The 14,174-nt window shown below is 52.1% G+C and overlaps 1 protein-coding gene across 1 annotated transcript; it reads left to right on the top strand.

Annotated features, from left to right (window-relative positions):
• The first annotated feature begins 4,439 nt into the window (after window positions 1-4,439).
• INSM1 (INSM transcriptional repressor 1) lies at window positions 4,440-8,500 on the top strand. The gene has a single exon (XM_035101987.3). It carries the CDS (start codon window positions 6,082-6,084, stop codon window positions 7,444-7,446), a length of 1,365 nt encoding a protein of 454 aa, XP_034957878.1. The 5' UTR covers window positions 4,440-6,081; the 3' UTR covers window positions 7,447-8,500.
• The last annotated feature ends 5,674 nt before the right edge of the window (window positions 8,501-14,174 follow it).

The following is a 14,174-nucleotide window of genomic DNA, read 5'->3' as shown; positions in this document are numbered from 1 at the left end:
CAGTAGAAGAAGAGAAGTGAAGAAGAGGAGGAGAAGCCTAGAATAGAAGCCTGTGCTGCCTTGCGAGACAGAGAGAGAGATGGAGCCGTGTGTGTGTGTGTGTGTGTTAATGCGTATTTTCCCAATACCAGCAAGGGCCTTTACTCGATCTCTCTCTCCCCCTCTTTTTGGGGGGCATTTGTGTGTTTGTAGATGGGCTTCTCCGCCTGCCTTGTGTCGAGGTGCACGCCCGACAACTTTGGGGTTCCCCCCCAAAAGGTCAAGAACTCTGGGCAACCCTTTCTAAAAGAATAAAGCATGAAATTAAAAAAATAAAGTGTATCCGGATTCCTTGAAAAAAATCTGGTAACTGCAGATAAAATAGGAACAGCTAAAAACATAAATGGGTGGGAAGGGGATTTTTTTTAAAAAAACAAACAAACAATTAAACGTTTATAGAATTAAAATGATATAATCTACGTTTATGGAAATACGACTCCCATAATCCCCGAGCATTGGCCTTTTTGCCTGGGGTTGATGGGAGCTGGAGTCCAAAAAACCTGGAAGGCGCCGGACTGGGGAAAGCTTCCCTGGGAAGGATATGGCGAATCAGTGCAGAACGCGCAGAAGCAAAGCTCGGGGAGTCTAATATGCTTGACAATATTTAATAGTGCTGCGTTAAGAAAAATGCCTCGTAGTTCTGTGCCTTCTGCTTGTCTGCGATCCTACGGTCTCTGCACACTTCGGCCCGGAACGCTGGAAAGGCAGGAGCTCAGCGCTTATGTCTGGCTGAGCAATTGGGTCGAATACTGCCAGCAGGCTTTCCTTCCTCTTTCTTCAACTGTCAAAGCCGGAGTCTAGCTTTTTATTGATAAAAAGTAGTGGCTGACCATTGGAGGAACTAGGGCTTGGATATTCCCCCGTGGCCACAGCCTTTATCTCCTCACGGCACAATAATCCTATTTACTCCCGTTCGGCACGAAAATAAATGCACACTTTGCAGTACTCAGGAGCTGTGTAAATATAAGTTCTTATTTCTTTAAAAGTATTTGGTCCTAATAACCCGGAGCTGGTCTAAAGTAGACCTTGTCAACGCCAGACCCCTCAAATCAGTATGTATATGGAGGGAAGGAGCTCTGCGCTAATCCTTCCATATTCTCAGAGGCAATCCCTCTTCCTCTATAGAACCCTGACACTGGAGCGAGGCTAGACTTTGTCTGCTTTTAAAACTTTCCCTCATTATAGCATAGTTCCTGTTGATTAAAAAACACACGTGAACACTCAAATAATACTCCACGACCCCCCCTTTTTTATTCATAAGCAGTCGCCTATGCTTTAATATGGTCGTGAAGCGCAGCCTCCAACTACCGGTATTATTTCCTTCCCGGCTCCCGCTTGCTTCCCGGCTCTTAGGCTGCCACGACCCAGCGCCAAAGTTTAAGCACTTTAATATCCTATCGATTTAGATGGGGCATGCTGAAAGCTTTCCCCTTGGAGCTGACCAGTTTGTAGTTTGGGTTGGATCCACTCTTTGCTATTCTCGAGGTTACAGGATTAGCGTTAAGGGATGGAAGAGAGATGCTCTCTGCACCCTAAATATCTTTTGGGCAGGTTAGGGGAGCAGCACCTTCCTCGCCCTGCGCAAGCGGAGTCATTGGACTTCGGTCCACTGTTTCCAACCGCGCCAATTAACAAGTGTATTGATTCTAAAGCAACTCTGCTCCTTCTGTTTGATCAGGAAAAGCGGGGCAAGCAGGAGGCAACGGGGCTTCTGCAGAGCAGGAACCGCTCCAGGTGCCCCCGCCACGCGCCCCTAACTCCCACCCGCCTGCTTTTGCTAGTTGCAAATTGCGGCCGCCACTGCTTGCACCTGCTCTGCAAGAGGGTGCTCGGGAGCGTGCTTTCTTCTTTCCCCTGTTGTTGCGAAAATGCGTTTCGAGTCCTTGTACCAGTTTCAAGTGTTAATGCATTTTTACTGTATGCGACTGAAAAGCAACGAGCCCCGCCATCTCCCCAATTTCAGCTGGCCACGTGGAGCGGGTTGAAGGGGAGAATCAGCAGCACGACCACTACACAAAAAGAAAAGGGTCTTTTGAATCCAAGCGCCTCAATAGCTTTCAATAGATTCCCTTTGGTAAATACATGGAACTCGCTGTTTGAACCTGCTGCCTCCAAAGATGAATTTCTTGTGTTTTATGTGGGGTGGCGTTTCCCCCCTTCTTCTACATTTAGAAACATGAAGGGCTTTAAAAAAGCAACAACAGCCTAATGCTTTAGTCCTCTTATCTGCAGTTCTGCACTATATAAAAGGATCGTGTTTTTACGTTATTTTTAAATATAGCTGAAAATGGTAGAAGAGGCCATGGACATAGAATTATAAGTGGGGCAAGAACAGCGTTGTGCGGTGGGCATTCCAGAGGGCTTCTTAATCCGAATTAGGTTGCTGATCCGTCATGTTCAAATCAGAGGGAAGGATATGCAGGGGGAAGGCCATGGAAGGGAAATGTTGGGAGAATATATATGGATTCCACATCAGAATCACGATTCACAGTCCTCAGTACCTGAATTTATTGGGAACTCTGAATTCAGCGACCTTTGATTCTTGCTGACGCAACAAACGGAGACCTGAAAGGTCCGCTTTCCCATCTTCCATTCCTTTTAATCAGCTACTAAAACCATAAGCACAAATCCAGGGAGAACAAATTCTGGGCAAACTCCGCGGAAATGAACGGAGTACACAAACTGTTCCGGTCATCTAAACTGGGTTTGCGCAAAAGAAGGTCCGGTTGGAGTGTGTTCTGTTCCTGCGGGTTGGGTTTTTATTAAAAGGAGCTCGGAAAGACTGAAATTCACTAACAGCTGAGAGGTTTCAAAGCCCCCCCCCCAAATACTGCTGTTACCACTGTAACAGGCCGATACTGTAAAGTGAAATTATTCCCTTTATAACCAGGAGGCATTGACCAGTGTAGCGTTTTCTGTGGGATGGGAGAAAAGAGAAAAGCCCCGTCTCCTTGGCTGTCGGCGGCTCTGTCAAACCAAAGCACATCGGTGTTCTTGCTAACTTCAGCACCAGGGAGAAAAACAGCTCTGGGCTCGGGATGCTGCGAGCTGCGCACACACCGGCAGGCAGGCAGGAGGTCCAGGAGGACTCCCCCTCGATCTTTCCTCTGTTTCCTCTGTTTTAAGGAATGCCTTTCCACGACTGCCGGCAGAACTGTTGAGAGAAAGCTGGAGAAAGTTGAGTCCTCGGTCCCGGCTGCTTCCTTGGCCTGTTGATCAGGATTGGCGGAGCCCCAGTTTCACCCCCCCCCAACCCCCCAGGCAGGACCAGCTGTGACTTTGCTGCTGAGTCAACGGAAGGAAGCATCTCGATAGCTTCTGCAGGCGTTGTCTTGTCTGAAGAGGGAGGGCACAGCTCCCCTCTCCCCTTCTCCCCCCTCCATGGTGGGCCCCCCAGCAACACGTGCCTCTTGCTCCTCCAGATTGGCCGCGGTTCCCTTTCAATAGCAAGAGGTTAATTTCCTTGACAAAGGTGACAGGGAGGCAGGGGAGGGGGGGAGAGAAGAGGCACAGGGAGACAGGCAGACTCTTTTCTTTCGCCCCTTTTGGCTACTTGATTAGACCCCTTGATTTAGCATCAGATGTCAAACAGCAAAGTGCACGGGCTGGATTAAAATGTATGAGCCTCCTCAGGCCCCATCCTCTCCCTGTCTTTCGCTCGCTCCCTCCCAGAGCCACCGAGGGCGCCTTCATCAACTTTAAAGAAACTGTGTCAGAACGGCCCATCCACCAGGAGCCTACTTAAACCAAATTAGCTGGGTTTTGAACCAGCTGATGCCCGAAACCCAAACGCACTGGACATAATCCAGGAGGAGGAGGAGTTGGATTCTTCTGCATGAGCTCCTTTGACACGAAGCCCCAGACATACTGAAGCGAGGTTTGCGGAGGAGACCTTCCCGCCGGGTTAGGCCTGTAGTGTGGAAGAGGGCGAGTTTCGCAAAGAGAATAAAATTTGTTGCAGGAAGCTCACTTGTGCCAGGCGGGAAAACCTCTGATGGAAGAAGAACAAAAAAGCGCACTGCGGCCATTTCCGGCTGCTATGGCTTAGGCGGAAATATGGATCGCTTTGCGCGTCTGAATGTGCATTGCAATACAGTACTGTACTGTACTGGCGAGCAAGTGCCACCTCGTAGCTCCTGGTGTGGAAAGAAATCTGCAGGATCCTTGAAAACGCTTCTCAGCTTTCCTTTACCATAAACATCTTGAGGAACTGGGAACGGGGAAGAAAAAAAATGCCCCCCCCCAATCACATCCGATTATCAAATAAAGGCTTTTTGCGCTTGGCAGCTGTCAGGTATCGGCCTACCCTAAAATTCGGATGTGTATTCATCCCTTGCAGCCTAATCCTACGCATAGTTACTAACAGTGCTTTTCCCCCCTTAAAAATGTTTAGGGGTGCTCTCATTTTGACTCAAGAAAATCACCATTTTATAGTTCAAATCAGGAAAAATAAATACAGTAAATGGACAAAAGTACAAAGATTCACAAAATGTTTAGGGGTATGCGTCCCCCTGCGTCCCTCTCAGAAAAAAGCACTGGTTACTAAGAAGTTAGCCCCACAGTGTTCAGTGGGGCAAACTCCCCAGTAAGCGCATTCCAGATCCCAGCCTTCGACTCAGGCGTGGCTGCGAGCGACTCCCTGTTGCGCGTCGGCCAGGGCGCACGCGGGCCTGCCTTGGGTGCTGTGCTAACGAGCTCGGTGCCCCCCCCCCCCGGGTTCCCGCCCTAAGCGCGTTGCTCGCGCTGGAGGAGCTCTTTGGGCAACTGCAAATCGCCCAAACATCTCCCAGGTTGCCCTCGCACCTTGCCCTTTGCCGAGACACCGAGAAGATGAAGGCGGGGAGGAGGGCAGAGAGAGAGAGAGAGGCAGGCAGGCAGGGAGGAGGAGGCCCACCGCGGTGATGACCTGGTTTCTGCTGCGGACAAACAAAGAGCCCGTCAGCCCTAAGCAACAAGGCGCTCTGCCGCTGGAAGCTGGAGAAGCAGCGGGGCGCGCGCGCCTGCGCATCTTCGCCCCCTCTCCTGTCCCCCTTTCCCTGGGCTGCTTGTGCCGACGGCTTGCTTCTGTTCTGCGCCTTCGCCTTAGGCCCCTCCTCTCTCTCGGCGCATCTTTCCTCGGGATTTTCCCTATTCCGAAGCCCCCTGAAACAATCAGCCTTCCCCCCCCCCCCGCAATTTTCGCCGCTCCCTCTACTGCATTTTAAACACTCTCCTTGACATATTTCGGCTCCATTCTTCTCCTTTGTTGCTATTTCGCTCCCGGAGCTGCGGTTAATTCTCTCTCCCCTTCCCACCCCCTCACTCGCCGACAAACTCGGGCGCCCTCTCTCCCCCCAAAGGGGGTCTTATTGTCATGCTGATGGCTCTTTCGATTTGGCAGCTCTGGCGCCCCCCTGGAGGAGAGACACAAAGGCGAGGCACGTGCGCCTTCCCATAGAAAAGCAGCAGACCGTGAAGGGAGGCGGAGCTGGGCGTGTGCCGGGGGGGGGAGGGGAGGCGTAAGAAAGGGAAAGGAACGAAAAGAAGCGGGGCCGGAGGCGGGGGGGGGGGAGGAGAGAGAGAGAGAGAGAGAAAGGAAAGAAAGAAAAGGGAAGCGCCAAAGCCCTCAGGTACATCTGCTGCCCTCTACCTCACAGAGGCGCCCGCCCGCCCAGCGCGCGCGCCGGCCCCTTTCCGCCCGCCTCAAAGCCCAGGGAGCAGCCGCAGGAAGCGCTGATTGGCTCCGGGCGGAGCAGGAGGCACGAACAATGCTGTCCTCCCCCCTTAAAAAGCGGGCGGCGAGGCTGGGCGACTGGGGGGGCAACGCGGCGAGGAGTAGGCGGCGGCGCGCTGGTGGGGGTGACCGAGGAGCCTCACAGAGCGAGCGAGCGAGCGGGCGGTCGAAGAAGGCGGGAAGGAGGCGAGGCCGAGGCGCCCCTCTCGCTGGCCGAGGAGGACCGGTCGACGAGGAGGAGAAGACCTGGATTGTGGCGCTGGTGCCGCCGCCGCCGCTCCCGGGCTGAGGCAGGCAGGCGCTTTGGCACCTCCCGGAGCCGCCCGAGGATGCCCCGCGGTTTCCTGGTGAAGAGGAGCCGCAGACCCACGCCCATCTCCTACAGGACCCGCTGCTGCTGCCCGGCGTCGGCGGCTGCCGAGGGAGGCGACCCAGCGCAGCTCTTGGTGCCCCCGCCGATCCCCGTTCCGCTCTCGGGCTCGGGCTTGGCTTCGCAACCCGCCGAGGCGCCTCTTCTGCTTGCGCCCGCGGCGCCGCACTTCGGGACGCCCGACGGCCCCTCATCCCCGGCGCCCCTGCACAGCCCCGCGCGGGCCGTCAGCGAAGAGCGGAGCTTGCGCCTGGGCTCGCCGGTCTCGGCCGAGTCCTTTCCGGCGCCGGAGCCTCTGCTCTTGGGCCCGGGGGCAGAGCTCAAGCTCTGGGCGGTCGCGGCCATCACCGCCGGACCGCCGCCGCCGCCTTCCCCGGCTCCTGCGGTCGCCCAGCAGCGCAGCCATGGGCCGAGTCCGAGCGCGTCCAAGCGGCCTCAGGGCCGGAAGGCCAAGGCGGCCCGCAAGCTGCACTTCGAGGATGAGGTGACGACGTCGCCGGTGTTGGGGCTGCGCATCAAAGAGGGCCCACCCGAGCCCGCCTCGACGGCTCCTCAGCAGCAGCAGCAGCATCAGGCGGGCGCCGGTGGAGGATCCCGAGCCAATGGCGCGCAGCCGCTGGGCGAGTTCATCTGCCAGCTGTGCAAGGAGCGCTACCCAGACCCGCTGGCCTTAGCGCAGCACAAGTGCTCGCGCATCGTGCGCGTCGAGTACCGCTGCCCGGAGTGCGACAAGCTCTTCAGCTGCCCGGCCAACCTGGCCTCGCACCGCCGCTGGCACAAACCACGGCCTCCCAGCGCCCCCGCCGCCAAGGCCAAGGCTGCGGCCGACGAGCCACCCGCCAAGGGAGGAGGTGGCAGCGGCAGCGAGAGGGACACGCCGAGTCCCGGCAGCGGCGGCGGAGGGAGCAGCGGAGGAGAGCCCGACGCCGGCGCCGAGGAGTTCGCGTGCCCACGCTGTGCCAAGCGCTTCCGCCGCCAGAGCGCCCTGCGCAAGCACCTGCCCCTCCACCACGAGCCGCTCGACGGGCTGCCCTCGGCGCGGGAGCCCCCGGACGCCTGCCCCGAGGAGGCGGGCGCCCGCCACAGTCCGCTGAGCTTGCCCGGGGAGTGCCACCCGTGCCCCGTGTGCGGCGAGACCTTCACCGCCAAGAGCGCCCAGGAGCGCCACCTGCGCCTGCTCCACGCCGCCCAGGCCTTTCCCTGCAAGTACTGCCCGGCCACCTTCTACAGCTCGCCGGGTCTGACCCGCCACATCAACAAGTGCCACCCGTCGGAGAACCGCCAGGTCATTTTGCTCCAGGTGCCCGTGCGCCCGGCCTGCTAGAGGGAGCCCAGCCGTGCCTTCCCCTGCAGCACCGTCGCCGCCCAGCCCAGGAGACGGCTGCAGGGCAACCGCGGGACTTCGACGCCAGCCATGGGGTCAGCGCGCACCGCCACCGGCCCTTTGCCGCTGCCGACGTCTAGTAGAACCATCGGCCTTTTTGCCCCGGAACATCTCTCTGATGGTGTTTCAGGCTTCTCTTTGCCGCCCTCCTTTCCTTACGCTCCCCTGGAGCGCTGGCTCTGGAGCAGCTCCCTCCTCTACCCACTGCACTCGCGGGGGCTGCTCTAGGGGCCAGAGTTTCAGGGTTGGCTTAAACTTAAGATTCCCCTTTTCTCTCTTCCCCCAAGTCAATCTTGAGAAATGATGATGGATGCCTTTACACTTCACAGGCTGTGAACTGAACCTTCCCCCCACTTGATTAGCTTTATTATGGCTTGTGAACCGCTGGGATCTGGCTTTACCTTTTCGCTGTGTGTTTTCTTCTCTTTTTAAATTTTTTTTCGATGTGAACAAAATCAATCTGCTTAAAGATATAACTTTGGTTAGTATAGCCACAAATGCCTTGACTTTAATAGTTGTTTGTCTCCAAAAATGTTGTAGAAGCTGCCTTAATACAATGACATGCCAACCTTTTTATGTTTGTTCCTTTTCGAAGTAGATCTCTACGTTGACGCTTATCTGTATATGTTGATTTATGCGTAATTGTTATTTATTCGTTATTTATTATTAATTATGGTGTTTACTTCTGATGTGCTTTGCCTCTCTCCCACCACCTCCTCCAATTCGCCCTCTCCTGCCATTTCACTGTGCATTTTAAAGTCTTTTTTAAAGGGATCTGTTGAAAAGGGTTTAATTTTTATACCTAGAATAAACATACAACTGTAACCCTTCTGTTCTTGCTTCGAGGGCTCGCGGATAGCTCAGCTTCCTTTTAGATGCAATCTCTTTTCTACATAATTATTTTCTTAACTGTTAGCTATTTATAGAATGCTTCAATAGAACTGTTTTAACTGTCTAACTATTTACTATTCAAATAAAAGTATTTTCAAATTCAGATGCACTTTATTCATTTATGTTTTCATTTTACATTCATTTTGTACGGCAACCACATTTCCTAGGAAGTAAGTCCCATGAGGTTTAAGGAGGCTTCTTTCTAACCGCATATGCATAGGATTGCAGCCTTATTTCCTGAGAGCCAGTGTGGTGTAGTGGTTAAGAGCGGTAGACTCGTAGACTCTTAATCTGGGGAACGGGCTTCGTGTCTCTGCTCCTCCACATGCAGCTGCTGGGTAACCTTGAGCTACCGGTAGTCACTTCTTTGAAGTCTCTCAGCCCCACTCACCTCACAGAGTGTTTGTTGTAGGGGAGGAAGGGAAAGGAGAATGTTAGCGCTTTGAGACTCCTTTGGGTAGTGATAAAGCGGGATATCAAATCCAAACTCCTCCTCTTCTATTTAAAATTCCTGGTTTTCGATTCATGGTTTGTCTGTTTTTAAAATAGTAAAAGCCAATCAAAGTTAATAATCCTTAAACTGGTGGGTCTCAATTGGCTGCGTAATTATTTATTGTTCACAGATTACATTTTGGTAAAGCATCCAGATTTTAAAACCAGGTTACCAGGGCTCATACAGCCTCAGCACAGCTCAACCTTGGACTCACGCATTAACGCAGTAAATGGAGGTGTCCCCACCCCAAGAGGTGGTGGGGGACGACATCTTTCAGATCAGAATGCGGGTATTTTCAGCCAGAGGAGAAATTGAGAACCAGTAATGGCAGCCAGCGAGTTGGATTAGTTTTGCAAGCATCCTTCGGAGTTTCGAGCTCATGATGCTGGGGGCAGGAAGAGTCCTCATGAGAAAAGCCCCGCTGTGCTGCGACTCACCCGAGAAACCCCCAGAAACGATTTCCCAAGGATGCTTTATAGCAGGCACCCCCCAAACTTCGGCCCTCCAGATGTTTTGGACTACAATTCCCATCGTCCCCGACCACTGGTCCTGTTAGCTAGGGATCATGGGAGTTGTAGGCCAAAACATCTGGAGGGCCGCAGTTTGGGGATGCCTGCTTTATAGTGTTTAAAGTTGCAAAAGTTCATCCAATGCCTTCCTCCTTTTGCCGCTCTCGGGAGAAGGGCAGCGTCTAGATGTCGCTGAGCGCACCAATCCCCTTCCGCGAGGAAAAGCGCATGGAGGTCCGTCTCCGCAAGCGCCGGCAGAGCTCCAGGGCTCAGCCTTGGACGGGGGGGGGGGGGTCCATCGTGCCGTTTGCTGCGGGGAGAGCCGGCCTAATGCGGGGAAATGGGCGATCCCAAGCGGTGCTTGTTTGCCACGGGGCCTCTCTTATTTCGCGGGGCAAGAGCAAGGAAAGCCGCGAACCTTCTCCCCCGCTGCAGCCCGGCTTGACTTCGATCCTTTCGCCGAACTTTCACCCCTCCGCCAATCCCTCCCCACCCCGGGCTATGGGGGGGGCCTCCACTGGGGAGGGGGGAGCAGGTGGGAACCCAGCCGAGGCCTTTGACCCACGGATGAGGGAGACGCTCGTGGGGGGGGGGCGCGGTGTTTCTCGTGGGCAACCCGCTCAAGCTTCCTTCAGAAGGACTTCTCCAGATATATTAAGCTGAGGAAGAGGGACCCAGATCTTTCCCCGCCGAGCGCCTTGCAAAGGTCACCAGAACGTGCTTCAAAAACTAAACAAAACCCCCCCGCCTCCCCAAAATGGCCACCCCTCCCTCAGAGGGGAGCAGCAGGCCTATGAGTAGGAGGCGGCGTCTGGCCCTTTAGCCCGGCCGTAGGGGCGCCTCAGCAGCACGGAAAGGCGGGAACCAGAGAGGCGCTCTTCCCTCAAGCTTTGGGAGGCCCAGGACCAAGGGAGCAGCAGCAGCAGCGCTGGCCCAATAGATTTTGTCACCTGAGGAGAGCCACAACCCCCCCCCCCCCGCCAAGGAAAAAGAGGTGAGGAAATATTACATCAGGAACGAGGGAGGGAGGTACTAAAGATCTATGATTCTGTGATTCTGCATTGGGATCCTGCCTCTTGGGTGGGCTGGCCCTGAGGAGCCATGGCAGGTGGGCTCTCCCTTGAGTTTACCTCTGAGCAAATGCCTTCCTTTTGGGGAGAGAACATAGGGAGCCCTCTTCTTCCTTTGCAGGGTGGGCTGGGAATGGAGCAGAGAAGCGTAGAAAGCAGGCATGAGAGAAGAGAATCCTCATCAGCCAGGCTCTGTCTTCTCAACCTCATTCCTTTCAGGTTGGGCCATATTGTTTGGTTCCCCACTCCAGGTAGGGAAAGAAGGATCCAACAACTGTGGTCAGCAAGGAGGCCAAAAAGAGGCCAAAAATGAGAAGTGCCTTTGTAGCCAAGGGGGATTTGAACCCAGGGTCAAAGGCTTGCTCTTAGATACAGTATTTAATTTTGTTTAAAGAGCAGGACATCTGGAGTCCAACATCGAGAGGGCAAACAGGTTGGCTACTATCCCTTTCTAATAACATCTCTTGTACTTATTTATTTATGCCAAGTGATAGGTGATTTATTCCTCAAGAGCACCTGTGATCTGAAATTGGGGCAGGGTGGAGGGGAAAGGGAAGGAATGAGATTATCCTCCTTAAATAGTGATTTTGTGAGCCTTTGTAAGCACATGAAATGAACACAGATGTTGGGCCCAATCCAGCAGAAGATTGTTCTGTGCAAGCTTCTTCAAAGTGAATAGAAGCTGCATAGGCAGTGGTAGCTTGTGCCTATTGGGTTGAGAGTTGCTCAGTTGGCATTTGCCACTTTAAAGCCGAGGATCATTATTTGTTCAGCCTGTACTGTTTCCTGCTCAGTACCACTTCATTGCTCATTTGCAGTGGAGGACTAGGCTCACCGAAAGGAAGAGAAGATGAACTTTAGAACAGTTTCTCCCAAGGTTATTTACTGGTTTGCAAAATAACGAACCTTTCAACCTTTTCTAAGATGCCCTTTCCTTTAGCATCATAGGGAGAAATTTTATGTCATCTGCATTATTTTCCCCATAGAGTCAGCCCACAAATTCAGCTGCCAATGAACCACTGAGCATAAAGTGATAGGCAGGCATATGTGTTCCTGACCTCAGCCACACGTTGCAACTGTGCCTTCAAAGTACTCTAAAACCAATAAGGGCAAAAAAATTAATTTTTCCCTAACCAAAAGATGGAAATATCCCAGGGTGCTTTCAAGAGTTTTCACCTAGGACACCCCCTCTCTTTTAAAGAAGACCAGATGTAAACATGCATTCTCACCTCTGCAGCAGAAACTGTGCTTGCTTGAATTCCTTCCAGTGCATACTTTTAAGATTTACAGGAAACCTTTCTTCCTTTGCAACATCAGAAACTGGAACCTACATGAAGAGTGGAACTTAATGGTGGGGGAAATAGGATAATCTTTTATTGATTTAAAATATTTATCCCCTGCTTTTCGTAAACAAAGCTTAAGGTGGCTAACAACAATAATTAAAGCAACTATAAAATAACAGTAAAATAGTAAAAGCAGCAAAATTAAAAATACAAACTGCAATTAAGTAAGTGAACTTCTAGCAAATCAAGACCAAATCATGGAGAATGCAACCACTCATGGTCCAGAAGCCTTACCCTAAAAGAAAAGTGTTCAACAACCCAGTGTTAAAAGGGCAGCAAGATAAGCCTAGGGAGGGGGTTACAGAACCTGGGCACAGCAGGTTCTGACACACTGTCTCAGCTGAACATACTTTTTGGGACAATGACACACATTAGGAAGGTCTGAGATCAGCAGAGAAAATTCATTGCTTAAAAAAACTTTTTTTATTGTGAGGATTAACCTTAGAGTGTAACACTTGTCTTGAGGTTTAGTTCTTGGGGGTGTTTTCTTCACTTAGAGGCCTTAGCTGTGCAATTTCATCAGCATAATGTGTGATGTGCTATTAGTGCTTAATTGTTTCTGATCAACAGTGTTAAAACTCCACTATTAAGTTTTTTTTGTTGTGATTCTATATATACACAGTTGTGTATACAATTGTTTTGAGGGATAGATTGAACAACACAGGTCAGTTTACTTCTAAATAAGCATGCATAGGATTGCACTGCCTATGGGGGAGAAAGCTGACTTAGGAGACTGTAGACTGTAGACACAGGGGAATTGCTAACTTCTGTTGTAATGGCACGTCATGGTTGTGATGAACTGAATGCTTCTAAATATATGCAGGGGACTGTGTGCATTTTGAATTCCCCTTTCAGGCACTCAGTTATTATACATGGAATAGTGCTTTAATGGAGTAAGTTGACTTATCAAAGAAGTTACCTGTTGGCATGGCATATTTGTGTTCAGGATGGGAGAGACAGACCTGCTCTGCTGGTGTGCATTATTTACACACAGCATGGAGAGGCATATGGACTGAGGCTATACTGTATAAGGCTATGCTACTTCCTCCCCACCTCTTCAGTTTCCAGCAACCACCTTACCCTCCTAGAACTCAGTGCAGGAACTTTGCAGGTTGCCCAAGGGACCAAGTAGGAGCTTTTCGCCTGCATGCATATTGGCCTGGTGAGTGGTCTTCTACTGCTTATTCTATACTGTATTTGGGAAATTGGTTAGTTGGTGGTACCATTAAATTGGTTAATTTGGTCACTTATGGAGGCAGTGACATCACGGCAAGGCATGATGGAATTTATTTTGTGCTGATGGAATAGGACTAAAAGACTGAAATTACAATGATGCTTAATAGATCTATTGCCTGGTATATACTGTAGGGCTGGGTGATATCGCCAGTTAACTTTGCTGTATCAGATGTTGGAAGGAGGTGGGGAGGAAGAAGGCAGTTGCCAGCCACAGAGGCAGTTAATATAACCGTGTGCAGCTTGTGCCTCTTCCTGGTGAAGCTGGGCGGGCAGCACTGCCCTGGGTGGAGCGCAGCACCCAGAGTGCTGCATGGTATGGTAAAGGTATAAAAAGGTAAAGGACCCCTGGATGGTTAAGTCCAGTCAAAGGCAACCATGGGGTTGTGGTGCTCATCTCGCTTTCAGGCCACAGGAGCTGGCGTTTGTCCACAGACAGCTTTCCGCGTCATGACTAAACTGCTTCTGGTGCAACGGAACACCGGGACGGAAACCAGAGCGCATGGGTGGCACTGTGGTCTAAACCACTGAGCCTATTGGGCTTGCTGATCAGAAGGTTGGTGTTTCGAATCCCCGCGATGAAGTGAGCTCCCGTTGCTCTTTCCCAGCTCCTGCCAACCTAGCAATTCGAAAGCATGCCAGTGCAAGTAGATAAATAGGTACCACTGTGGCAGGAAGGTAAATGGCATGCCATGGTACCACAGAGCCGCCGGCCTCTCCAGAACTGCCAGCTGCGGCTCACCCCAATGATAGTCTTGCTGCGCAAGTGGCAGCTACCGAGAGCCACCGTTCCATTTGGGGTGAGGAGGAGGCAGCCTGCCAACGCTAATGCAGCCAGGGGGGAAAAATGAACACACAGGCAGGTAGGCAGGCAGGCAAGCCCCACTCCCAAGGCCAGCAACTAGGCTGCGGAGGGAAGGAGGGAGGGCGTGGGTGAGCATCAGGCGTCCTGATTGAAGGGCGTGATGCAAGCGGGCAGGGGGATTCACGATACATTGCCTGATTGGAAATTCTGAAATTGCTCTTGTGATTTTACATTTAAAATGAATGTATTGATACGTTGCCCAGGCCTAATATGCTGCATAATTTTAAATTAATCTTCTAATGACACAATTAACTGCAGTAACTT

Source organism: Zootoca vivipara, chromosome 8 (genome assembly GCF_965207765.1).
Source record: "Zootoca vivipara chromosome 8, rZooViv2.hap1.1, whole genome shotgun sequence".
Taxonomy (NCBI): Eukaryota; Metazoa; Chordata; class Lepidosauria; order Squamata; family Lacertidae; genus Zootoca; species Zootoca vivipara.
This window is presented reverse-complemented; position numbering and strand designations above follow the sequence as displayed.

Bases quoted from the DNA above. Each gene is read 5' to 3' on its own strand.
- INSM1 (XM_035101987.3), top strand. From the start codon at position 6,082: ATGCCCCGCGGTTTCCTGGTGAAGAGGAGCCGCAGACCCACGCCCATC.